Source organism: Petromyzon marinus, chromosome 22 (assembly GCF_048934315.1).
Source record: "Petromyzon marinus isolate PM22_M1 ecotype Great Lakes invasive population chromosome 22, UKy_Petmar_22M1.pri1.0, whole genome shotgun sequence".
In the NCBI taxonomy this organism is placed as follows: Eukaryota; Metazoa; Chordata; class Hyperoartia; order Petromyzontiformes; family Petromyzontidae; genus Petromyzon; species Petromyzon marinus.
In genome coordinates, this window is record NC_133688.1 from 18,235,548 (window position 1) to 18,261,872 (window position 26,325).

General features: G+C 44.9%; 1 protein-coding gene across 4 annotated transcripts in view; it reads left to right on the forward strand.

Moving 5' to 3' along the window:
* LOC116944881 (collagen alpha-1(XI) chain-like) overlaps positions 1-25,343 on the forward strand; it is a 176,649-nt gene extending 151,306 nt beyond the window's left edge. For all 4 annotated transcript variants that reach the window (XM_076068804.1, XM_032958737.2, XM_076068805.1 and 1 more), the window contains 8 exons: positions 3,497-3,550; positions 4,368-4,403; positions 4,591-4,644; positions 9,609-9,858; positions 10,404-10,516; positions 10,709-10,777; positions 12,849-13,082; positions 21,937-25,343. In XM_076068804.1, the coding sequence (XP_075924919.1) occupies positions 3,497-3,550; positions 4,368-4,403; positions 4,591-4,644; positions 9,609-9,858; positions 10,404-10,516; positions 10,709-10,777; positions 12,849-13,082; positions 21,937-22,083 (957 nt within the window). In that variant the 3' untranslated portion in view covers positions 22,084-25,343. The remainder of the gene's footprint in view (positions 1-3,496; positions 3,551-4,367; positions 4,404-4,590; positions 4,645-9,608; positions 9,859-10,403; positions 10,517-10,708; positions 10,778-12,848; positions 13,083-21,936) is intronic.
* The last annotated feature ends 982 nt before the right edge of the window (positions 25,344-26,325 follow it).

Sequence of the window (26,325 nt, forward strand, 5' to 3'; positions counted from 1 at the left end):
CAATGCTTCTGTCTCAACTCCATGTGGCCATGCTGTCTTGTGCGTTGATTCTAGCTGTGCGGAAGTTTGGGTGTTAGTTTCTCATATTGCGTGTATTTTTTCTGGGCACTCGAGGTTTCCCCATCCCCGAGAAGTGAATCACTTATTCATGGCATTAGCTTTTGAGGATTTACGATTATCATTAACACGGTGCTTCAGTGGCTCATCAGCAGCCCAGTGTGCCTAGCACCACATCTCACCTCAACTATTCCGCTCCTCCTGCTGCAGTCTAATCCAAGAGAACCCCCAGTTGCAGCTGTCCCTGTGCGGCAAAGACGAACGAAGCAGTGGCCTGCAACTGGGTGTTAGCCTGCAGTAGGTGGCATTTCTTCACCCCCTCCCACCACCTCCCCGGGTCAAATAATTTGCGAGCGATTAATCGAATTTGACTAAGTTGGACCGTCATGCCGGCACACGTAGCCATCTTTCTTTCAGATTACATCACAGGGTCTTGAATAAGGCACTGTGAAGCCGAGGGTGTGTATCTATTTAACGTGCACTGAGTATAAAGTAAAAATAAAGTTCCACTTTGTGAGGAGGTCAATGGATAACAGTGGTTTTCTATTTGACATCTGTGAAACTACTGGACGTCTGTGAAAATGAGCTGTATGGCTCATCGGATTCCTCCGGTATAAATAAATCTCCTGATTCTTATCATCTAAACCCCTGCCATAGTAATGTAGATTTGTCTTTGCCACTGGCTCTGCAGGGCTATAAACAAGAGATGAGCATCGATGCCTCAATGCTCATTACAGCAGGGACTCACTTTGACTTTGTATTTAAGGCCTTCTAACAATATAACCTGGGTAACAAATCTTACTCATCAGTGGGTGGTTTTGGATACGATTGGTTTTGAGAAGACACAAGTGATTTTTTTTTAAATCACGCAGTTATGAGACACCAGACTTTAAAATATGACGCATTTAATTGCGCATGATCCTATTTTTTTCTTAGAAATAATACCAAGATAAAGAATATATATTAAGTGGTGTCTTGACTTAATAACGTGTCTTATTAACTTTTACAATGAGTGCCGCCTTGTGTGATTTGCAAATTAATTTTCCCAAAAGCCCATTACTGCAATTAGAGTACTTGGAGACATTTCGGGTTTGAAGGCATTATCTTCCGCACGGTGCGGGGAGGACCTCACTCCAATGTCGACTCGCTGTCGCAAATTACCCAAAATAACTGCAGTATTAAATATCTACATTGCGTCAGTTTTGTGCAAATCTGAAGCCTTTTCTCCGGGGGAAACGATTTGTTCGTGGCAAAAATTTAGTGAAAATGTTTTCATTTTATGTGTACGTATGTTGAATTTCTTTCATACCGTACACAGCCCACCATGCTAAATGGAGGTGCGGGGGAAGGATGAAAAAAACTAAACACAAAAAAAGTTCTAATGGAATTAGTTTTCAACCTAGATTTTAAATTGCATAGCTTCGGTGGCATCCTAATATCGGGAGGAAGAGCATGCCAGACGATGGCAGAAGCGCATCTGAAAGCGCGCGATGCGGTGACCGTCCTTGTTCGATGGCCTGCCACAATCTGCTGCGAGGATGACCGGAGTTTGCATGATTGTTTATGCTCAATGACGAAGGCACCCGGAATGTTCTCCATCTTGTTGGACCTCAGGAAGTAAGCAGGCTCGAGTCTGGTTCGTGCCAGCATAGTGCTTGGATGGGTGTCCACCGTGCACATAAGGCCGGTGTAGTAGGCTTTCTCTCTCGGCATTAAGAGGGCAACACAGCAAAGTCCATACTCACCCATCCCCCCCCCCCACCCATATTCATTAACCGACCAGCGTGGTGAATTCTAGTCAAATTCACCTGACTGCATGTGCGGCCTGGGGCGGCCACTCATCCAGCAGCGGAGCGACGAATGGGCCGTGCGTGTGCGTGCTCGCATTTTACGTGACAGTCTGAAATGCGATAGTGATGGCGGAGCACTTAGCGCAACTGCACTGCCAACCCAGTCGCCCTCGAGTTTGAATTGCCGGCCTCAAGCTGAACGTCAGCGGAGAGTGATATCTGAACCAGTCTTCCCCCCCCCCCCCAGCACCACCCTCGTTCACCAACCAGCTCTAACCGGCACGGTAAAGTATCGTTGTTGACAAAGTGCTGTTAAATTAAAAAATAAAAAGAAGATGTGATCGGAATTGGGTCACTGAGCGTTAAAGTTAATGTTGTATCAAGTGTGGCAATGGCAGGAGATAAGATCTGTATCGCATTAACGTCAGTAATTGCATATTGCCTTTTTAAATGTTATTTATGCTGATGGGCATAAAGGACCCCCCACTCACTCTGATAAATTGTCCAGCAGAGACCTTAATTACATTTCCCAGGTTCTCTCTTCCCAGCACATTATTAAATGTCACTGTTAGTTAAGGGAATTCTGCTGTGTACCAGTTTGAAGGGCAAAAGATAAACACGGCACTTTGCACGACTGAATTTGGAATAAAATAAAAACGTTATTGGGTGATGCCGCATTGGACACATGGTACATAAGTAGACACAACAACAACAACAAAACGCAAGACATTCTTCAGTAACAATGCGGCTTTAAGAAGAAAACAATTGTATAAAAGGCAACATTTCTGGCAATGACCCTTGTTCAGAACACATAAAATATATGTTTTAAATGTGTTGAGTTATATTTAATATTGAATAGTTACTCTTCGTTGGCCATATGAAAACATAGTGATCAGCATCATAATAACAGGAACACAAATATCTAAGAGCACTTTATATAGTTTCCATAAGGCTTTGTCCTCCATGCTCACGTACCACCTCCACTCCTGCTTAACGTTGTGTTTTTATTGTGAAAGATCAAGTAGGGGATGGCCAAGCGTAAAAGGTGAAGGTGTGGCCCTACAATTGCTTCCTCGTGCCACCAACTAGCACAGTGGGTCAGGTAAGGCCCACTGTGCTTGTTATCTCTTTTTCAGAAGCGACCTAGCCACAAATTATAGCTCAACGAAGTGGCTTATCACGTGGAAATTCAAAGCAGCCAAATACTCTGAACGCACGTTCCTAATTGTGGAGGGAAAAACTGAAGGACACAGAGAAAAATCAACGCGACTACGGGGAGAACACGCAAACTCCAAATATACAGCAGCCGGCGTCAGGGTCAGGATCGAACCCACAACCTCCTGTATACCAGGCGAGGTAGTTAACATCTCGCCACTGTGGCGCCCCCAAATCTTGTATTGAGGGACCAGACCGTGACCTGCCGATCAACTAACTGCTGGGTAGACAGAGTCAGTATGTGGGCGGGGGGGGGGGGGGGTGCGGAGTGACATAAGAATATTGTACCATTGTTTCCACTGCCATGCCTGGAGATCGAACAAAGCCAACTGGCAGCCTCCAGGTTGCAAGTCTGGTGTGCTATCTAGGCAACGTCTCTGGCAGGTGTAAAAAAAAAAAACTATCAATAACGTTCGTTCTTTGTTTTCCAACAGGGCATCAATGGGCCGTCTGGCCCTTATGGACCAGCTGGTCCTCCTGGTCTCCCAGTGAGTTGCAGAGCCTTTAATTGCTTCATTTAGTGTTTTTTTATCTTGTTAAAATAATAATAATCATATTAAGAGCTAAATCACTGCACATTTAAAACGTTAACGTTTCCACCTGCGTAAATAACTGAAATGACCTCGCTTGCATTTTAAAACGTCCTCATATCTAATTGCCAGCTCATCAGACAATCTGGGATTATGGTTACGTAATGTTTAATTGCAGAGTTTTGTAAAAAAATGTTTCGTGAACGTGCATGACAAGCGGCAATAAAGCATGTAATTTAATATGGACAACATTTATATGAACGCCTTGTTTGTATATTAATTACGTGTTCATAATTTTTTGTTTGACACCAAAGTCAGGCTTTGATACAACGTTATTATAAATCTTTAAAAAAAAATTGTTACATTTAATCCCAAAGTATGACATCACGGCAAATGATGCCATACTATGTCACATCCGTGTGTTTTTTTTCCACCAAAGGTGGTGTCACATTGCATTGGTTAAGGTCACTTTTATTAGCATTACATCACAGAAATGATCCAAAAATCTGAAACAAAGTCCGAAAGTGTCCTTAAAAATCTTACAATTAAAAAATCAAATGATTGTTAAATAAGTTCACCTACAATAATTATAATATATTCAGATGTATTATGCATATTTCTCGCCTTACAATTTACATATTGAGTCGTGGATGATGCTAAGACAATACTCACAGAAATGTGCATTAAGTGTTGAGCAAAGTGTGCGTGTTGCACAGTGTGAGTGATAAAATGTGATGGCAAGCGCTAACCACCGCTCGACTACTTCTCCACACAGGGTCCCCAAGGCCCCAAGGGATCAAAAGGTTCCATGGTAATTGCTCATTTTGCCAATAAAGCACTGCAATTGACGGGCTTGTTTTTATTTACACAAGCCTGCTGCTGCCGGTTGGAAAGCTTGACTTGCGTTAATGACATTTCTTTCTTATTGGCGATGCCCCTCGTGAGATTGTGTGTACGTGTGTGTGCATCTCTGTGTGTGTGTGTGTCTGTCATGACAGGGCCCTGGAGGACCCAAGGGAGATATGGGACCCCCAGGCACCCCTGGCCCTCCTGTAAGTGCACTGTACCCAGCCACCCACCCACCAAGCCACCCAGCCACCCACCCAGCTAGCCACCCACCCAGCCAGCCACTCACCCACCCAGCCATCAACCCACCCATGCACCCCAAATTCTATTAAAAAAAAATCACATCCCTATCACAAGTGGTGCATTTATCCGAATCAAATCTGGGAAGTCAGAGTTGAAACAATTATAATTGGCGAATTTAATTTTTTTATACATGACACCTTAATGTTGTTAGCTCTATTGGGTGGTGGAGGGAACTTACAACAGAAATATGGCCAGAGCATTACGTGGCCTCACCCGAAATTTTTATTTCAGTACAAGTAGGACGCCAGACAAATAATACCGTTTCATTTTGCCTGCATCTCTGTGATAGAATAACAATCTATCACAGAGCTCTTTCTCACCTGGTTATAAGAAGGGCGATACAAGGAGCTGAACTCCGTTGGGAACACGACTGCCATGCAATAGATGCCCTCACTCATGCCCTGTCTCCTTAATGTCCACCAATCACCATATATATAGAGAGAACGAGAGACGGGAAAAGGAGAGGTGAAGGGTGTAAGACATATTGTATAAAAAGTGATATTGCACAGAAGCTATTAAAATTGAAACAAATTCAAACAACTTTATTGTAGATAAGCAATTCGTACAAAACTTAGACTTAAACATTTAGAGTGGGAATTAATATGTTGAGCAGCTTATTTTTCCCACTGCATTATTAATCGGAGGGGACACTTTCAATAAAATTAGTATTTTTGTTGTTGTTGAACGTTTAAGATGTATCACTGATAGAGAAATTATGGTACCACCTTTTCTAACTTGTCCACAGCTCTTGGCATTGTCATACCTAGACAATGATGCTGACAGTTTGGTTGGATTGCCATTGTCTCTGTGCATCTGTGGCTACAGTTTGGATGTGCACCTGTGAAATTTTTCCATTTACATTTCACAATCATAGCTTGGACGGAGTAGTGACACCGCGGTTAGCGTATCGCACTGTGAACCCAGCAAACCCGTGTTTGATTCCTGGCCACAACTCACATCAGCGGTGAGAGATATCTACATCAATCCTGGCTGGGTCTCGACTCACCCTTTCACTAACCTGCTATGACCAGCATGGTGAAATGTGGTCAAATAACCGACCATGACCATCCAGCACAACTGGTATTCAATATATCAACAAATGTAGTGATCATGATCGGATATAAGCAATACGTACAAAACAGAAGCATATAGAGTGGTAATTTGTATGTATAATTTATATATTTTAACTGCTGACCAATCAGTAGCGGCTTGATAAAGGGCTGTAATTTCTCTCATGTGGCCACATAGCCTCGTGATTAACACACTCACTTGCAGGGAGAACTATTATATATCTATTACTTGCTGGTGAAAATTACGGGGCTTTTAGAATATTTTACATATATAACGTGAAGTTAACTTTAAATATTGAAAGACTCTGGAGTATCACCAATTTTCAAAAAGGAAGGCCGGGGTGTACCGGGGTTCATGGCTCATTTACTAAATCAAACATTTCCGGGCGGCAAGATTATTTAAAAATAATAAAATGGCCCTTCCTTTTGTATGGATAATTAGGTCTCTCTAGCTTTAAAAGTTAACCTCCCTCCTCCATCTAAATAATAAATGGAATTATGCATAGTTCATTAAGCTGATAAAGCTTTCATTTCCCAACTTTGAGCTTTGTGAATAAAAAATATTGCTCAAATTGTCAAATAAATGAAGCATAAATATCACCAATATTATGTGGAAGCATGTAAAACATACACGTGCAAATAGAGGCCCATTCCATCGGATAATATGAGAATTAGCATCAGTTGACTTTTTTTCTCCATATATTTAGCACTATGCTGCTCCAGGTCATTTTCGCAGTTCAGCCACAGATGTGGAAATTCTATAATGCATGGATATGCACCACACAAATGGAGTGTCTGGCCAGAGCAAATAAAATGCACGAGGATGGATTTTTTTTAATTTCGCTTCGCTTTTAGCCAAACTGATAAATGTCGAAAAGTTGAAAACTTTTTTTCTATATTTGTTTTAAACCAAAGCAATCACGTTTACAGTGCACATTTCACCCCATGCATTGATGCTCCCACCTCCTAACTGGGCCAATGGAGTCGGCTCTCTGTAATCTGGCAGCATCGATACACTCCATCCACATAATTTGAAAGGAATATATTTTACGCTGCAGCGTTGGGGCTGGCACATAATGTACTACTTTTGCAAGATGTATATATTATGGATGTTGAATATCCACGTCGTAGTCGATACAATAAGTGGTAAAAGTGCAGCGCTGCAATGTCTTTGTTTTGTCACTGCTGGCGAAAGGACCTCCACTAGCGGGAGTTGTAGAGAGGCCCTCTGAACAGTGTTTGGCCTACGCTTCCATGGTGGCCAGACATCTTGGAAGAGGTGGGAGTACCAACACTTTACCCCACCGTACGCCACCCATTGATCGACTATGGTGGATCCATTTATGCTGTGGGAAGGACAGACGGGGAGCAGTTTCAGCTTCCATGCCAGGAGATCAAATCGAACTGGCGATTTCTGATTGCAAGCCCAGTGTGCTAACCATTACACCGTGGCAGCGTACATAGTAGATAATGGCGCTCTGGTAATAACCCAAGGATGTTATCAGACTACCGTGAGGTTTGAACCTTGGAATCCATATAATAAAAAATGGCTCAATGGCAATCACGTTGGCCGCTGAGATATCCAGCCACCACCGATTTTACTGGCTCGATGCAACCCATGGCCAACAGGGCCCCAGGTGTGCGCATCTTGATGGCATTACCCTACGTGCACACGCTTAGCCCAGATAGCCATTTCACTGGGGCGGGGAATAGAAAAAACACAGCCAACACAAAACAAATTTGGCCCAGGCTTATTAAGTCAAATGTAAACATCAACACTGTCAGGAGGAACCCCCCCACCCCCAACAAAAAAATGTAAATGACGTAATTAAAACTGACGGCAGTGGCGTTTTAGAAATCCCTTTGGCCTTTCGCCACAAACACACGACGCGTGATGCTAATCGCGGGGAAATGGTACGTAATTGACATTTCTGCCAATCGGCCTTCATAACTCTAAAAAATGTCCGCAGGCAATTGCATTTCTGTGTCACAGCTGAGGGTGTGCTTTTCTTTATTCCTCCTCTGATGAGCAACAAATCGATATTCCCAAGGCCACGGGGAATGTCGGGGCCACCGGGAGGGCCTTGCATTTCTCCCCCAGTAGGCGCTCCACCTAAACAAAAGTGTAATCCCCAATTCTCGCTCGGCTTGGGGGAATTCTGCAAGCGCCTTTTCTTTAACCCAGTAGAACCAGCGCTGCGCGTGAATTCGACGCGACGCAAATTTGCGTGGGGCGCAAGACATCGCGATAGAGTGCCCTTTATTTGCGCTGCTAAACGAGTCCCATTAATTCGAATGATGGTGCTCTGCGGTACATTTTTTAGCCTCCGTAGAGTAAAAAAAAAGCATGGCATTGCCTCTTAGTATCGTTTGTTTTGGCCCTCACCACCGCAGCAATGACATTCAAGGGGTTGGCTTCATCCTTTCGAGAGATGATGAATGTTTGCATCCCATCGCAATTCAGTTCAACTTTCCGTGCCAAGCGGGGTGAAAAAGCTCGTGCTGCATTGGCACGATGAGTACGATGGTAACAGAGGTGATGGTGCAGCCCCTGCAATTGCCCGCTCACGCCACTGCTAGCGGAAGGGGCCTTCCGTAAGAGGGAGCTCCAGCGAGCATCTCTGCAGATTACTTGGTAAATCTGTTAAATGCAACAGCACGTGTGTCACACGCAGAAATCCTCAACCGAGTCGCCATTAACCACGTGACTGGTGTACAAGTCCGGTTAATGAATACACACTTCCATACTGTCCAGGTATCTCGAATAAGGTGGGGGGGGGGGTACCCACACTTCATCCCGCCAACCGCACGTGACCCGCCAATCCACTAACAATGCCGTAGCAGTGGGGGGGGGGGGGGGGGGTTAAAGACAAAGCGGCGAAACCTGAAAGCGAATAGGATGGCACAATCCATGCCTGTACGTGGGACACGGACGGCATCGCAGCTGCAGCGACGACTGAACCCACGCCTGCCGTCTCACATCCCACATCCTCCCTCTTGACGCGCGGTGCTGCTGCCTCTCTTGCACTTTGCTCTTCTACCGCGTCTTAGTACTGTTTGTTGTTGTAACGTTCTTACCCGGCCCTACTGGACATCTGTGAAAAAGAGCTTTACGGCTCATCGGATTCCTCCGGTATGAATACGAAATAGTTCTGATTCTGAAGGAGATTAAAAATGTTTTTCCTGTGTGCTGTCCGCCCCTTGGGCCACGAGTGCCCTTCCAGCTGCCGACTCTGCCAGGGCAGGGAACAGCATCGCGCGTGTGCACTCAGCTCCTTATTTTCACGTCGATCGAGACGAGGAAGGAGGCTCGACCAATGAAAGCCGTTCCATGATTTATGCCAAATGTTTACGCTTCGGCCCTCTCACTTGCTAACCCCCCCAACCCCGACATGCCCCCCGCCCCCCCCCCCCATGCTTTATGAGCAAACCACTGGAGCTATGGAATTTTAAATAATCTGGATTGAAAACTCTTTTTTTTAGATACGTACAGTGCGAAAGAAGTTCAACATACATACATACATACACACACGCGCGTACGATTAATTGTGACTGTCGGGTTGTGCGTTGCTTAATATCGATTCTCAGGCTCGCGATACAACTGTCACATCACACGCGGTAGAATAGACATTTATTATTTATTCAGATTTGTCGAATCCAAGAGGCGGCGCGACAGATCGGCGAGGCCTTCACCCAGGAGCGGATGGAGCATGGCCGATGATGATTTGCTCTGTCTCGGAAGAGATGGCGATGGATCTGAGAGGCCTTCGTAACAGCATTCATTGATTTATTTGCAGGGCCCTCCGGGCGACGTCATCCAGCCCTTTCCGATTCAAACGCCGCGGAAGAGCCGGCGGCAGATCGACGGCATGCAGGCGGACGAGGGGGAAAACGCCGTGGACTACCCGGACGGCATGGAGGAGATCTTCGGCTCCATCAGCTCGCTCAAGCGGGAGATCGAGCTCATCAAGCACCCGACGGGCGCGCAGAGCAGCCCGGGCCGCACCTGCAAGGACCTGCAGCTCAGCCAACATGACCTCCCCGATGGTGGGGGTCGCGGTGCAATCACGCAAAGCACACCTCGCAGACCGAAACTGCCGCCCCCCCCTCCACCATCAATTATTCATAACCGAATCTCCCCCATCGGCTGTGACCGAGCGCGCGCGGTACACAAATTCAGACACGCAATGTGCGCGCCGATGAACACCGCCCAGTTCCGTCCCCACAGCGTTAACCTCGATGCATTTGTAATCTCGCTGAAACAGATTAGGCTGGACGTTAGCTCGTCTCCCAAGTCGGCTTGAAATAAAAACTAAAAGTGTCCCAGATACGAGCGTTATTTAATTTTATTTCATTTAATCCCGCACTCGTCTAAAAAATTGCTCTTTATATCTAAACCATGTTTTTTTTAAATATTAAATCAGCCCCACGGCATTTGGATGTCTGGTACATATGGAAAGATTTGAGAGTAAATGCCTCCCTTTTTTTATCGCACAATGAAATGTATCCTGACAGCAGTCGTAGGTAGTAAGATTGAGACGGCCTATGTTCTAATTCACTCGTGAATCAAATGGCTGATTTTTTTTTACCAGGTGAATACTACATCGACCCCAATCAGGGCTGCAGTGCAGACTCGTTCCGCGTTTACTGCAACTTCACGGCCGGCGGAGAGACCTGCATCTACCCTGACAAGAAATCAGAGGGGGTGAGTCAGCAGTGCTTAACTCCTTAAAGCTATCCCATAGCATCCCAGGGGGATGTCAACAACAACAACAACAAAATCCAATTCTTCACCGTGGTTGACCCGCAAAATGAGACAGTTAATTTAAGGGGGCTGCGACTTAAACGAAGTAAGGAGTTCAACAACCTCTGCGTTTGTCACGTGTTGTTCTTACAGGCCCGATTATCGGCCTGGTCCAAGGAGACGCCGGGGACCTGGTACAGCGAATACAAACGCGGCAAGCAGGTGAGAGGAGCAAGCCACAACGGCCGGTTTAGAATCAGAATATTTATTTGGATTTGTGAACATCTACACAAAATTCCTCACACCGGACACGCAAATGCTGCACTGGGAGTGCGGGCGGTTAATTTGTGAGGGAGGATATTTGACATTGTACCGGATAAGTTAATTGTACGCTGCATGAGGTTTAAAAAAAAAAATGAACAGGCAGATAATCATGATATTTATTGAGATTTGAAGGAGGCATTCCCATAAGCCGTGGAAGCTCTTTGTCACAGGCGTCCTTGTCAGGGGTACAGCGTCAGCGAGTTACGGAGAACTGACACGGGACGTGCAGAAGCGTGTTTGCTGCTTGTTGCAGAAGTTCGCGGTTCAAGTTCCCGGCCGCCCCGGTTAATACTGGCGAGCATATTTAACTATACAATAATCGGTGGCTGGGAATCAGATCCCGGGGTCACAGGCCTCGTGGTGCAGTGCGCTTTTTACAATTGCACCACCGTTTTCCATCTTCTAAGCCACTGTAGGTCCCAATGTGAGACAGAATTGAGGCAGCTGATGTTCGTTCGTGCGTTCGTTTTTCAATCCACTTGTCCTGGTGAGGGTCGCGGCAGCAGCATGTTGAGTAGGACGGTCCAGACCTCACTTTCCCTGGCGACAGACTCTAGCACTACACTACTATACACTACACTACTATACACTATACACTACTATACACTACACTACTGTACACTACACTATTATACACTATACACTACACTATTGTACACTGTACAATGCTATACACTACACTATTATACACTACACTATACACTACTCTACACTACTATTCACTACACTATTATACACTATACACTTCTATACACTGCACTACTATACACTACGATACACTATACACTACACTATAAACTACTATACACAGACTTTAGCTCTTCCAGGCTAGCCGAGCAACGCCATCCCCCCAGCGTGTCCTGGGCCGGCCCTGGGGTCTGATGTTATTAATGGTTAGTTCAAAGGGTATATTTTTACAAGCATCAAAGTGTATCCATTCCATCACATACATTCGTTGTGTGTACTTCATTTTAAAACAGTAGTCACATTAAATTATATTATACCATCCTATGCAATTTTTTAAAATGTATTGTATTTTAGCGTATTAAATTACTAATTTATCGAATGATGGATTACTCTGGTGTGCAATATTGTCTTGTTATGTTTGCGGTACATTTCACGCAGAACTGACAAATTACTGTCATCTTACCCAGCATCCAGTTGTACATAAGATGCGACTCTCGAGGGTTTATTCCGGTTTAATAAAGAATATCGAATATTTGCCCGTTTCCCCTCATACACACAGCATTCAATCACCGTGTTGCAGGCTATGTTCCTCGTACCCCTTTAATTGCACTGCTCCACTTCCAACAAAACTCCCTCCCGCCGTCTCTTTTCCAAAGTTCCCGCAGCCTTGCCAAATTCAAGAAACGTGTAAAACTCCTGTCCGCTGCACTATCCCACGACGTCTCCATTTGATAGCCACACTGCATCAGAGAGGCCTTTGGGCCTAGTTATATACGCTTCAAGTAAAAGCAAAGGCGCAGCCATGGAAATGCTTGCAAACACCACCACTGCTGGTGGTGGCAGGGCCTCCGATAGATGGAGCTCTGGAGAGCCTGCAGGGATCTCTCCGCAGGCCTACTCTTCCACGCCAGCTAGACATCGCGGAAGAGGTGGGAGTACCCACACCTTACGCCACCACACGCGGCGACCTGCCGATCGACTTAATCTCAGTGAAGCCATTAAGACTGCTGGGTGGAAAGAGGCGGCGGGCAATTAAGAAAACCAACCTCCAGCTAGCACGGTTGGCAACGTACGGTGCGAAAGAAGTTAAACGTACGCACACGTACGTTGTTTCAACTGCCGCGCCGGGAGATCGAATCAATTCGAACCGGCGACCTCAGTATCGCGAGTCCAGTGCGCTGACCGTTAGGCAGCGGCGGCGGCGTGTAAAGGTCGCAGGTCGCAGGCTCACCGAGCAGCGTGTGCGTCCCGTGTAACCGTCTCTTGTCCGCATCGATCGCAGTTCTCCTACGTCGACCTGGACGGGCAGGGGATCGGCACAGTGCAGATGACCTTCCTGCGGCTGCTGAGCTCGGCGGCGCGCCAGAACTTCACGTACAACTGCCACCACTCGGTGGGCTGGCTGGACGAGGCAGAGGGCAGCTACGCCCGTGCGCTGCGCTTCATGGGAGCGAACGAGCAGGAGATGGAGCGAGGCGGATCGCCGCACATCCGCGCACTTTATGACGGGTGCTCGGTAAGCCACCGGCCCGCGTGCGTGGTCACCCGCCCGCCCGCCCAACCCGTCCACTCTGTGAACTCACTCGGCCGCGTGTGGGCAACGTAAATTTAAAAAGGTCTTCATGGTTGTCATCGTCACCTTGAAAAACATTTTTTTTTGTTAATAATGATCGCAGTAATTATGTTGTACGTTTGGTATTCGCGCCATTCTTATAGCGCAGGGATATTACTCAGGCGAGACGTTTCACGGACGCATATAGTCTCGGCTACGTGTAATCACGATTGGGTAAATCGCAAAAAGCAGGTATCAACATGCATTCAATAGAAAACATAAATAGGGAAGATCCATGCGAAGAATTCTGCCCACCGTGTCAACAACAAAGACAGCATCCTCCATCTGCCATTAAGTAACGCCACTCGTGCCAGGCTAGGTTCGCTTTGAAGCTATGTTAAGTGTCGAGGCTTGCTGGTAGGAGGTCACAGGGCAGACTCAGACCTTCTGGGTTGACTAAGACTGACAGATGCACCACCTGTGCTCTCCACTGTGCCACGTGACTGTGTTTACCCACTCAGTGCTATGCTCGTTGTTGTGAGCCTTGCCCCTCTGCCCAATGTATCAGCCTACTCACCATTAATTTACGAAGCATATAAAAATATATAAAAATAACTTAGTTCTATGTCTACATGCAAATACAAATACAGCATTATTGGCAGTATTTATGAATCCGTCAGCCTATTGGCTTTCAGACTAATATTATGAACCTGCATTTGTATAAGCAAGAAAACTATGGACAGGTTTTGTCCTTATGGGTCTCTTCAGCAGTCAGGTTTGTTAAAAATGCTGCTGGGTTACCATATGTTATTGGCAAGAGCACTCCATATCACTTAGGGACCCCTTTCAATGCAAAACGTAATGCTGTTCACAAATCGATGGTTTGCCGTGGAGCAACATGGGTATCGCACATTCAAAGGGAAGTTGTTGTTTTTTCTTGTCTCCACATACGAACAAAAATATATCACGATGTAAAGGGTCATCGTCGGCTTTCATTTATAATTCTCTGTTGACAATGAGTCTCAATGCACAACCGACATGAACACAAATAGGGAAGTGGCATGACATTGATTCTGCCCAAGCTATCGGCCCACTCACCGGCAGCCTAAATTTAGAAAGGCCATCGCCAACATCATCATCATCATCACCATCACCTTTATTTCCAACGCGTAATTTACAACGAGGGTTCTCGACGTACACACCACCAGAAACAAGTTTACATGTGTCTGTGTATTAAACCAGACATGCCATATAAGAGACAGTGTATTGGATATAAAACCACTAAGGCAAATACTGTAAAACTACATAATGCGAAAGAGTACGATAATAAAATGATGATAAAATAAAATAGGGAATATCCATAAAATGCATTGCATTGAATTCAGAATCAACAATAGTTTTCTTTTTGCCAAAGGGAATGGCCGTAAAGACTCATGCATAAACATTTTCCGAGCCTAATTTTAAAGGCATATTCCTTAAAAATATATATACAATACATTTCAGCCGTTGGCAATGCACTGCTGGACGAGGTTCTCCTATTCTGTGTCAGTTTGTGGGGTTTGTTCAACCATACGTCACCATGCTGGTCATTATTAGTCAGTCAAGGGACCGATTCAGATCATCACTTAAGGTTCATCATGGTCAAGAAACGAACTCAGGTTCGCCAGATTCACGGAGCGGTGCGCTAACCACTAAACAACGATGCTCATGTATTTTAATCGGATATTTATTTACACATAGGTATTATTTGGTGAGCTCCTGAGGTTTAATAAATAAACATGCTTTTGGCCCAGTTCTTTTCTCCGTCCCAAGGCACTGAGAAAAGCATTCCATCATTGTCAAGGGGGGGCTACATAAGAGTATGTTGCTGATGGTTGTGCATGGTTTCAAGTTCTCCTCAAAGTAAATCCACAAACCGGGGCTTCTCAATCGCAGTGAGTTGATGGTCTCAGGCCAGTCGCCAATGACTGCACACAAAACAAACAATCAAAGCAACATCCCTTCAAATTGGTTCAGGATCTAATTTGGCTAAAGTTCCAGCTCCAAAAAGTATATATCAATCTTGATTTGAAGCTTTCGCAACTGCAGGAATCCATACTATCCCACGTGAAGACGATTGCTTGTGTGACGATCGAAACGTCGTGATCTATTATGTATTCTACCTACGTGACTTTAACGAAATAACCAAAGAGTAATGAAATGTAACTTTCACTGTCACGTGACAAACATGTGGCAGGGCCGTTGGGAAAGTGACATCCTCTACTACATGTGGACCAGAGGTCACTAGAAGGGATCTCATCAGAGGTGTCTCTGTGATATCCGCTTCAGCGATGGTTTGCCGTGGAGCAACAGGGTTAAACTGCTCTGGCAGGTATCCAAACGAATACTTCGTCTCATGCCAGGATACCGTTTGCGCAATCGGGATGAAAAAATAGAAATATTACAAAAATCTGAAAGAATTTGTGCTGGACTCCCATTAATATTATTATTTTTTATATGTAAAATTTACTATGGGCAGAGTGCATTTCCTGTTTGCAGCCATGAGCCAATGGTGTAAATTCCATATTTCTATGGCAGGGACAAGTGCCTGTGCTTGCCACGGGGGCAAGCACTGGCTGCACTTTCCACAGCTTTCCACAGCTTGGACCTTTACTGCGTACGAGCATCAGGATAGCCACACATTAACGTATCCTGGGATTTCACTCGGACGTAGGGCAAATAACTGGCTCATTCGAAACAACAAAACGTACGAACTCAGAGGGCCAAACCACTCCCCGTACCCCCCCCCCCCCCCAACCCTCACTCCCTTCGTCGATCCTTACAGCGAGCGGGATGTAGCCCACGTGTGCGTTGTCTCACCTGGGGACGGGCCCGGCTGGCCGTGGTGGGCCATCGGTTGCCGGGCACACGCGCGTGGATAGCAAGCACTTAACAATTTACAGCCAATTAATTTGCGTAGCGGGTTTATGCGCCGTTGCGAATGCACTTACGGAGCACAATTCATTTAGCATGTTTTACGCCCGCTGATTGCCGCTCCACTCGTGCCGTCAAGAGCACACGCTCCGACGCATTGTTCCTGGGAGTTAGGCAATTGGAGGGATTGATTGCGGAGAGGGAATGCAAGTGTTGGTGCGGTGATTAGCGCACAGCGGCACGGACCCAGCGGCCCGAGTTCCAAGTTCGATTCCAGACCATGGCTAAAATTAGTGCAGGGTGATATTTGAACCAGATCTGCCCCCCCCCTCCACCACTCCCAACCTTCAACGCACGCTGACGAGCGTGGTGAAGTATGTTCAAACAAGCGTGGTGAAGTATGTTCAAACAACCCCCCGTGATAGACAAGACATGGCGACATGGCGACATTCATCCTGCCGTGCATTGACAAAGAGTTACATGTACATGAGGATATGTAAAGTTGGAGGTGAGACAAAGGTTCTACACCAGTGTCCGATGCTTAAGTTCGAGGCACAGTATGCCACTTAAAATGAACTTCCCCTGCCAGCCCCGCTAAGCATCGCTGAGAGGAGCGTGCTGCCATCTCGTTTCATTATTCACTGGCAATTGTTTCATCTCTGGTGCAAACAGCCAAATACAACCTGTTCCGACCTGCCCTCTCTACCTTGACTACGGTGCCAGCAAAGAAATCCACGTGTTGGCTTCGCCTGAGCCTGGCACAGCTTCGCGGTTGTGCTAACACCACTCGCTTGAGGTCAACAAAAAATCACGATGACTGAGGCTGAGCGGTATTACAGGGTGGGGCGAATCTGTGGTTTATGAGTACCTTGCTTCTGGTGGAAAAAACTAAAAAATGTTGAAGCTTGGCACTTTCTGAACATGAAGTGACAAAAGTAAAATACTTTTGTCATTACCGTCACCGCAAGTGTGAAAGAACAGCCCAGAGAAGTGGATTTGTATGCAACTGCTTCCAAAACCCCTTCAAGTGACTATTTGTGTCCGCGCACTATGCGACCCACACTTTGCCACACACCCACACACACTGCCACATGTTCATCACGTGGCAGTGAAACCCATCTCCCCCCCCCCCCCTTTACATTTTCATAGCTCAAATTAACGAAATTCAGTCAAGAGGGAACATTTAACGCGCCTGGTTTTTGTGCAGTCGTTGGTGACCAGGATGAGACTATTCTTAGCTCTTTCGGTAAAGTCACGTTGAAGGGAAACAATAAAATAATAAAATATATATAAAACAATAAAAAATCTCACGACGTTTCGACCATAACACAAACGGTCGTCATCAGGTGTGCAAAAAACCTGATGACGACCGTTTGTGTTATGGTCGAAACGTCGTGAGAATTTTTATTGTTTTATATCTATTTTATTATTTTATTGTTTCCCTTCAACGTGACTTTACCGAAAGAGCTAATAATATAAATTACTGCAGTCACGAAAGCTTTAAATCAAAATTTCAGGATGAGACTATTAACTCGCTGCACTTGAGAACCTCGTTTTGCCACAGAGGGTTGCCCGTGTATTTTGTTACGCAGGATCTCACCAAAGTACTGGCTTCGTACTCTGACCTCTGACGCATCCTGCCCACCACTCGTGGTCTTGCGATGTACTCTCTGATGTGACCTCTTCTTCTTTTTTATCATTTAATTTTTTCCATTCATTTCAATTGTTTTAGTTTACTTTACTAGGTATGGCCCACTGGGCAATGTAGCTCTTTATCAGAAGCGACCTGGCCACAAATGATAAGCTCAAATAAGTGGTTTATCACGTGGAAATGTATTGCAGCCAAATACTCTAAACGCATGTTTCTAAATGTGGAGGGAAAAAAACGGAGGACCCGGAGTAAAATCCATGCGACCACGGGGAGAAAAAGCAAACTCCGAATAGGCAGGCGTCTGGGTCGGGATCGAAACCACGACCACTTGTATACCAGCCGGGGTAGTTCACATCTCTCCACCGTGGCGCCCCTTTTGTTTTCCCCCGTGCCACGTGGCGCGTAAACTATTCTCTTTCCAAATGCCACAATAACTCACAATACTCACGAAAATATAATCACAGCTAACGAACACCAGAACTTATCTACTGCTTAATCACCCTCTTCGTATGCACAGCGGGTACACATATTTTCACGCCAGCTCACAACAGCGGAATATCACCGCATTTGCATTCATCATCGTGGGGCTTTAATTCATTACTGTCCGCATCAACAAAGTGGTTGTGCACCAACATAAACCGGTGATATTACTGTAATTAGCCCGTTCGTATAATTAGCACGGTTTTTTTGTTGTAAATTAGCCCCAGAAGCGGGCAAAGTAAAAGTTACAAAAAAAAGCTACACCCTATGAATATGCATTCTTATTTTTGAAACATACGATTTTCAGTCACACCCGCGGTTACATTTTTTCCCCCCGTTTCATTCCCCTGCGAGAGGTCAACCCTCAGATAGAGCGGTTTCATCATAAAATACTGCACTTGTGCTTTCATTCATTCTTCCCCCCACCCTTTTTCATTCCCTGCAAGGAAGGAGATCAACCCCCAGATACAGCTGTGCCATCGTCAAATACTGCACTTGTGCTTCCATTCATTCTTCCCTTCCCACCCCCTGTTTCATTCCCTGCGCGGAATGAGGTCAACCCACAGATGCAGCGGTTTCATCGTCAGATACTGCACTTGTGGCGTTCATTCGTCGGATGTGAGCAGGCATTGACGGACAGCTCCTGCGCGCAAGCTAGTGTCGATCATGAACTGGCAACGCAGGCACGCATTTTGCCTTGCGGTCGGGCATTTCAACGTGGCAAAGGTCGCACTTCGCCACGAATTGCCTAAAGAATCTTGAGTGGGATCTTCGGCCCCGCACCGTAGTGTGGGGCAAATCAAGGAGGGGCGGAGGGGTTGGAAAAGCCATTGCACCCGCTTATCACAGTCAGAGGCCTTTGCAGTTGCGCGATGCTTTCATGTCGATGCTTTTTTTAAAGTGCCTCTTTCCAATATCGGCACGGTATTTTTTGTCTAGCAGCGTGGGGTACTGTAAACTTGATTATGATTTAATGACAAATCTGGCTTGCCTGCTGTCAGGCAATCTTTTGTGCAACGCTTCCCCCCCCCCCCGCTCCGCACCGGTTGCCCGACTCCCCATATCTTTATTTATTTTTTATTTCACATTAATAATCACCTTCCATTTTTTTCCCATCCCTCTGCCCTTTTTAGTAATTTAATTCATTCACCTGCAAGCCACTGAATAATGGAACGCATAAAATTACGTGGCGTTGCACATCATTTCTCCCCCCCCACCCCTTCTCACGGAGCAGTTGTGCAGCGGCGAACAAAGATATGGTCGGCTCGCACAACTTGTACCCTGAATAAAAATTATCGCAGCACCCTGCAGGGGACCCACAGACGGCACACGGATGGGGGGCGGTGGCGGGACGGTTTGTTAAATTAAAATAAAAAAAATGTCAAATGTGTCTCAACAATGATTGCATTTGAGTCGGGCAGCAGGGAGAGAGCTGAAGACAGCAACACGTGGTCCCGCAAAGACACAATTTTTCTTGCCCCGATGCAGAAACAGCTACGATAATAGTTGATTCTCATTCCCCTTATGCTGCCCCCGACAGTCGAGAACTTCCCTTCACCCGTGATCAACAGCCATCAATTACCTGCCCATTGTTCCATTCCACACTCAAGACGTTTTTTGTGACCTCTGCCTATGACCGACTGCCTCTGTCTGTACACAAACAATTATAAAACAAAATCATCCCCACTGCTTCTGTGCAGCGTCTCTTTAGGTGCAGTTGCAGTAATGTGAAGTATAAATACGAATTGTATTGCCATTATTTTTTTGAGCTGTTCATTATAATAGTTGCTGGGAAGATTTAATTCCAACACAATGTAACGTGTAATGTCTGTCTCACATGAAATGTCTCAGTCACTGGTCTAATGCAGCATTAATAACAGAGACAGTAACTAACAATATTGCGAAATTTATTTCAAAATTTGTGTCAGATTGAGCATCGGTTCAGCACTAGAAATTGTTGTCTATCAGATGTTTACGCAAATAATATAAACGACAATGTTGCATTCCCCCACGCACGTGAATGACGTGTAACTGTTAAATAAATGGAATATTTAGAACAAATCCACTGCTGGATGAAGGCCTTCCCTGTGCCAGCCACGCTGGGCAGTGCGGGTTTGTGAAGGAGGGGGTTCCCCCAGGCTGGTTCAGCTGACCATCACTCGGCATTGATGTTGGCCGTGGTGCGGAATTAAATCAGGCCGCCTAATTCATAGTGCAGTTCGCAAACCTCCACACCACCGTTCCCATAAGGCTGACAGAAAAGAACAGAAAGTTACATTATATTTCACATTTTTTTGCATGATCACCATCAGCCTCCAAAAATTGCTTCAAATATCTTACATTGCCTTGTAATACCATGTGCAACCCTTTTGCTGGCTCTGTTTGCGGTCACATTAAAATCACGTGATGCTTTAAGAATGGCTTACGAGGCTGTGCGGTTATACATCTCTGCTTTGGCAAAATGGACCAACCTATAAATTAGGGTGCTTTCGGGACACAAATAGACACAATGGAATGCAATACAGCACAATGAAGCTACCTTGTGTAAAGATTTTCTATAAAACTTACACTTCATTAGACCTCCTTTGACAGTACCAAAATGTAATAATAGGGTATTTCCCCTTTTTTTCTGGCAACAAAACTGAAACCTTTTTTTTACAAGGATTCATGTCTGCATTAACCACAATACCTGCAGTCAAAATGCAAACAAAAAACATTATGATAATGTATGCATTGTCCTTGAAACTGATTGGTCCACACCAAGGAACGGCTTTCTTTTGAGCCTCGACCCAATTGGTGCTCGACCAGATGACGCCAAAAAGCGTACAGCTCAAAGACAATGCACTATCAAAGTAATGAGGGCTCGGGGTGAGCATCTACATCATTAGACCTCCTTTGCCAGTACCAAAATGTAATAATAGGGTTTTTCCCCTTTTTTCTGGCAACAAAACTGAAACCTTTTTTACAAGGATTCATGTCTGCATGAATCCGTCACCTGGCGTCATCTGGTCGCAACGACATTTTTTTATTTTAAGCACAACGGAGGTGCTGTGTGTAAATGTATACAACAAAGCACATGGGCCTTGCTGGTACGCACGCAACTCGTGGTGTATCAATTACTTTCTTCTTCCCAGCGTTTGATGAAAGTCACGATTCAATGTCGCGCTTTGCTCCAAGCATCGTATGCTTTGCATTGTTGTGAATGGTAGTGCCTCTAGTTGCTGCAGGGGTAACGTGAGCCCATTACATTCAACATGTGATCATCGTCATCGTCCACGAACTATCCACTGCTGGATGAAGGCCTCCCCAATCCGTCGCCATCTCTTTGAGACGAAGCATATGATCATGATCAGCCGTGTTCTATCTTCTACTGGGTGAAGGCCTCACCAAGCTGTCACTAACTCTCAGATTCGACATTTACGAATTGAATAAAATGTGTATTCTACCGCACGAGATTTGACAATTGTATCGCGAACCTGAGAATCGATATTAAGCAACGACTCAATGCATCTTCACAACCCCACTATCACCATTTATCATGGTAGAAAAGTATGCTGGAGCATGTAGATTTTCCCAAGAAAAATAATTCTCTTAGAGCCTTTTCACCTTGCACTACTGCGGACATCTTCCAGAAGGTGCCTGCAGTAGTGCGTGATGAAGACTTGTATGTATGTAGGCCACACACGGCCTAACCAAGAAGACCACACTGACATTGTAAGTTGCTGGGAAAACCTCTACATTCTAAATGAAACTAAACTTCTTCTTTTTTTCCAGATGAGGAGAGGTTACGAGAAGACCGTACTTGAAATTCACACGCACAAGGTGCAGCAGATGCCAATTGTGGACGTCCTGGTGAGTGACTTTGGGGATCCCCACCAGAAGTTTGGCTTTGAGGTGGGCCCAGTCTGCTTCAAGGGCTGAGGTGACCCACCCACCTGCTCCTTAGCAAGCGCCGAACACACTGAACTGTTGACCCACCAGCGACAGAAAGATTCCAAAAAAAAACAAAAAACTAACGAGCAAATATAAAAATGTCGTTGTGCGCTGTCATCTCTCGAGGTCGAAGGGGCGAAGCAGCCGTGTGGCTTTACACTGCAGGTCGTGTCGTGGTGAGGCGGTTTCAGAGATTAACAAAACGGTGAGCGCAAGTGATTGACCACAACTGTGGGCTCTTTGTAGTGAATTAAATAGTGGCTCCGATAAATACGTACAAAAATAATCCTGTGAACAGTTCCCATGACATGCGTCTGTTTTGTTGCTGGAATTAGCACAGAGTGATATTTTCTTTTCAAAAGATGTTACAAGTAAAATCAGGCTCAACTAAAATTGCTAGGGCACGTTAAATGGACCTACCTTTGACATTCCAAAGTTAAAATAAAATCCCGAATCACGAACAGCTTCCCTGAAAGGTGACGATTTTGGTGTCTCTCCAAAAGGCATATTAGCCATAAGCAGGAAGGAGAATAGTCATTGTGACGTTGGGAAATACATTACAATGTTCTGGTCATTTTTTATGTTTTCGGTCTGTGAAACTTGTTGGTGCTTCAGTCTGTTGGGCCATGAGCTGTGGGATGTGATGTTGAGCAAGCGTTGCGGTATTTGAGCAACGTGGAAGCTGCGTTGTGTAAATGCCTCCCCCCCAACGTTAAAGGTCTCTATGACGGCCACATAGTCAGTGCCACAGTTCAATCGAACCGCTGAAATATTCGATTTTTATTAAAGCGTCCGAGCCTAATACAGTACGCATTTTTCTGGAATGATTTTTTTAATTTTATTCTTAAAGTAGCTGATATTGCAGTTTATATATCGCTTCAGTACACTTTGAAAGACATAATCTGTAATGTAATCTAAACGGCTGTTACACCAGTTTGAAACCGAATGACAAAGCTATAAAAACTTATTGGAGGGAGAGCTTTGCAATAAAGCAGGCATCGTTTGACATGGCACAATAGTTATTGCTATGCAAGCTGGGTGAAACTAATATTTTTCTCACAATGTGGTGATCTGATGTATTATAGAGCACAGTTTAGTGTGCATGGCATTTTAAAGACGATATATAATTTCTGTAAGAAGATTAACATACCATTTAAGGGAATGGCCGAACAGAGTCCTTTACACAATAATCCAGCAACTATATATAAAAAAATATAAAGTCGTAATTTACGTTTCCAATCCGCTGTTGTGTGAAATCCTCGCCACTGACTGTTGGTCCGGAGGGGGGGGAGGGGTGGGGGGAGGGGGGTTGTTTGACCATACTTCACCATGCCGGTCAGTGCAGTGTGGTTAGGCTGGTTATAATAACCCTATCTGCCAGTGTTAGCCATGACCAGAAGTCGAACTCAGGTCACTGGGTTCAAAGCACATGCATGTATCTTTGCTGGAATATGAATAATAATAATATCACTGCAATTACTTGATCATACGCATTTTAATATTTACTGTGCATTGTATTTTAAACTCATTAAAATAAAACTTGATGGTGCTGTCTGTTCAACTGATTATCATGGTGCTCAGAAGTCTTTAATGCTTAATATTTAAAGTGTTTCATTTCGTCTAATTCTGAGCTGCATAAACCTGCATGCAATTTTTTGCTTTTAAAATAAGTGTTTTTAATAAACACTTTAGATTTATTGTTGTGCCGCCTAGCATGCATTTCCCCGTTTTTGCCATTTTTTTCGTCTTTTTTTTTACATTTTTTATTACTGGTATATAAATGTGACGTGATTCGGAAAGGGTATTCTGTAAAATGTTTGTATTTTTGCAACATCGCAATGTAAACTTTGAGAACCACGAACATTGTTCTCCCATAAAGATGCTTAATCCTTTATGAAGCCAAATATCTTTTTAAAAAAAATTTGGTTTGGACTTTCGACGTGAGACCACCATCACCGATGTTTCACTGCAACAAGTGTTTCTTGTAAGCACGTTATAAAGCATTAAATTCAAACTACTTAAATAAAAACCTTTCTTCTATCAAAGATACCCGAGGTGCTTCAATTACACTCCACAGTATTTCATAGCGACTTTGGAGAACGAGGTGAGACGATGCATTTCCGTTGCGGGAAAAGCTACGTGCGTGAATTCTTCGAGATGCACGGTCTCAGACCCTATTCCACAACTTCACCGAGTGCCTCTCACCCTCCCCCCCCCCGCCCGCACCTTCGCCCGGCTGAACAACGTGCTCCAACGTGGCGCGTGATAAGTTATGCTCGAACGGGCGTGTTTCGCAAAGTCGGATTAAGCATCTTTAAGCAGTTGTCTTCCACTTTTGGAGATTAAAAGGGGGTCCACTTTTTTTTTTGGTTGGTGTCAGGTGAGCAATACGTGTAATCTGTGACTTTTGGAGTTGTGAACCCAATAAAATGGAATTTACATTTATAACCATCCTCGCTATACTTTTAATGCATCTAATAAACAAAAAAAAGGTTTTAAATGTCATTAATGGGTGGAATTTAATTGATAATGTCACCCAAAATAGGAGGGGATGCTGCCCGTGATCTGACAGTCAGCGCACTGGACTGACAATCTAGAGGTCGCGGGTTCAGTTCGATCTCTCAGCACGGCAGTTGCAACAATTGGCACAAGTTTCTTCAATCCTCCACCGCCTCTGGCCCACCTGGCAGTGTCAATCGGCAGTTTGACTATGGTGGGGTAAAGTGGGGGAACTCCGACCTCTTCCAAGATTTCTGGCCAGCATGGAAGAGTAGGCTAAAAACACCCTCTATAACAGGGCCACGTTACGGCTCCCCACTTTCGTTGGTCCCTTCTACCAGCGGTGGTGTGAGAACAGAAGTCGCAGGTCTGCACCTTTACCAAAGATAATATAATCTGCAGTGAAAATATTTCATGCATAGCATCAATCCTGGCTTTTTTTTCAAAGACCGTGGTTATTTTTTGTATCAATTAGAAAGCAAAGGAAAGTAAAAGCCACCCATATTATAATTACTATTACAATACTTGTTATTTTACATTGTATTACTGTTACTGCGGTTTCTGGATGGAACTAAAATAATAACAACAAAAATAAGTTTCAAGTCGATAATATAATTTAACCTTAACGGCGGTGTAGGGGGAAAAAAAGGAAAAAAATGCAATGCTGGCATTTTTCATCATGAACATGGTGCATGCTCTATTGATTTGAAGCATGTATTTTGTTATTATTATTAAAAAGATGCACTGCGTGCTTGTCTGGCTTCCCTAGTTGGTCGTGGCGTGCGCTTCAAATCTTATTTGTCCTGGCCGAGAGCCCTGGGTTTCTCAGACATTTGTTTTGTGAGGTGGTTCTCTACACGCCTCCAGTGAATGTGCCGACGAAGGGCCAAGGGTAGCACGTGGTTGGAACCGTTGCACCAAAACGTTGGCCCGTCGTTTTATTTCTCCTGGGTTCATGGTCGTCGCTGAGGAATTCTATCTCTTGACAATGGTGCTCGCCAAACAAGGCGAGGGCACAGCCCTGCGATCACACGCTCACTCCACCGTCCACCGTGCCGTTGAAGCGCAGCTAAGTTGAGTTCGCAATGGAGTTGCAAGGGAATCGCCTTCAAAATAATTGATTCTTGCAGGAATTGTCCATGGTGTAAGACTGTAAGTCCTGGGAATCAATTACAATTCCTGCAGAAATCTCCCGGCTGTAATATCCGCGATACGTTATTTCGACCGCATTGCCACAGCTTGCCATGATCATTAAAGCTTTGTCTATGGAATTCAGATGAGAATTTTAATCACTTATCTACAATCCGCAGATTGTGCTCGCGTATTCTTTTCTTCATAATCCCGTTACGAAATACGTTACATGAACGTAACAGGTTTTGCTTTGTGCTTTGCTTTGTTTCTCCGAGTTTTTCCCCCCATGTAATTGATTTTTCACTATACAAGAGATATGCTTTCAGTCAAACCATTTCATGAAGATACCGTAGTGCTCTGGGCCCAAAGGAGCACCAAATGAGATGAAATGTTGTGCAATATATTCCTGAATTTGTCCTGCAAGCAACCTTGACAATTCCTGTGCAAATGCATCACCATCTTGACGGAGCTTCCTCATCATCATCATGAAAGCCTCACCAAGCCGTTGCCATCGCCCACAGTCTCGCAATGCAACAATGCATCTAAGCACCTGCACAACGATTCGACTTCATCGCTCCGTCTCCGTGGTGTACGACCTTG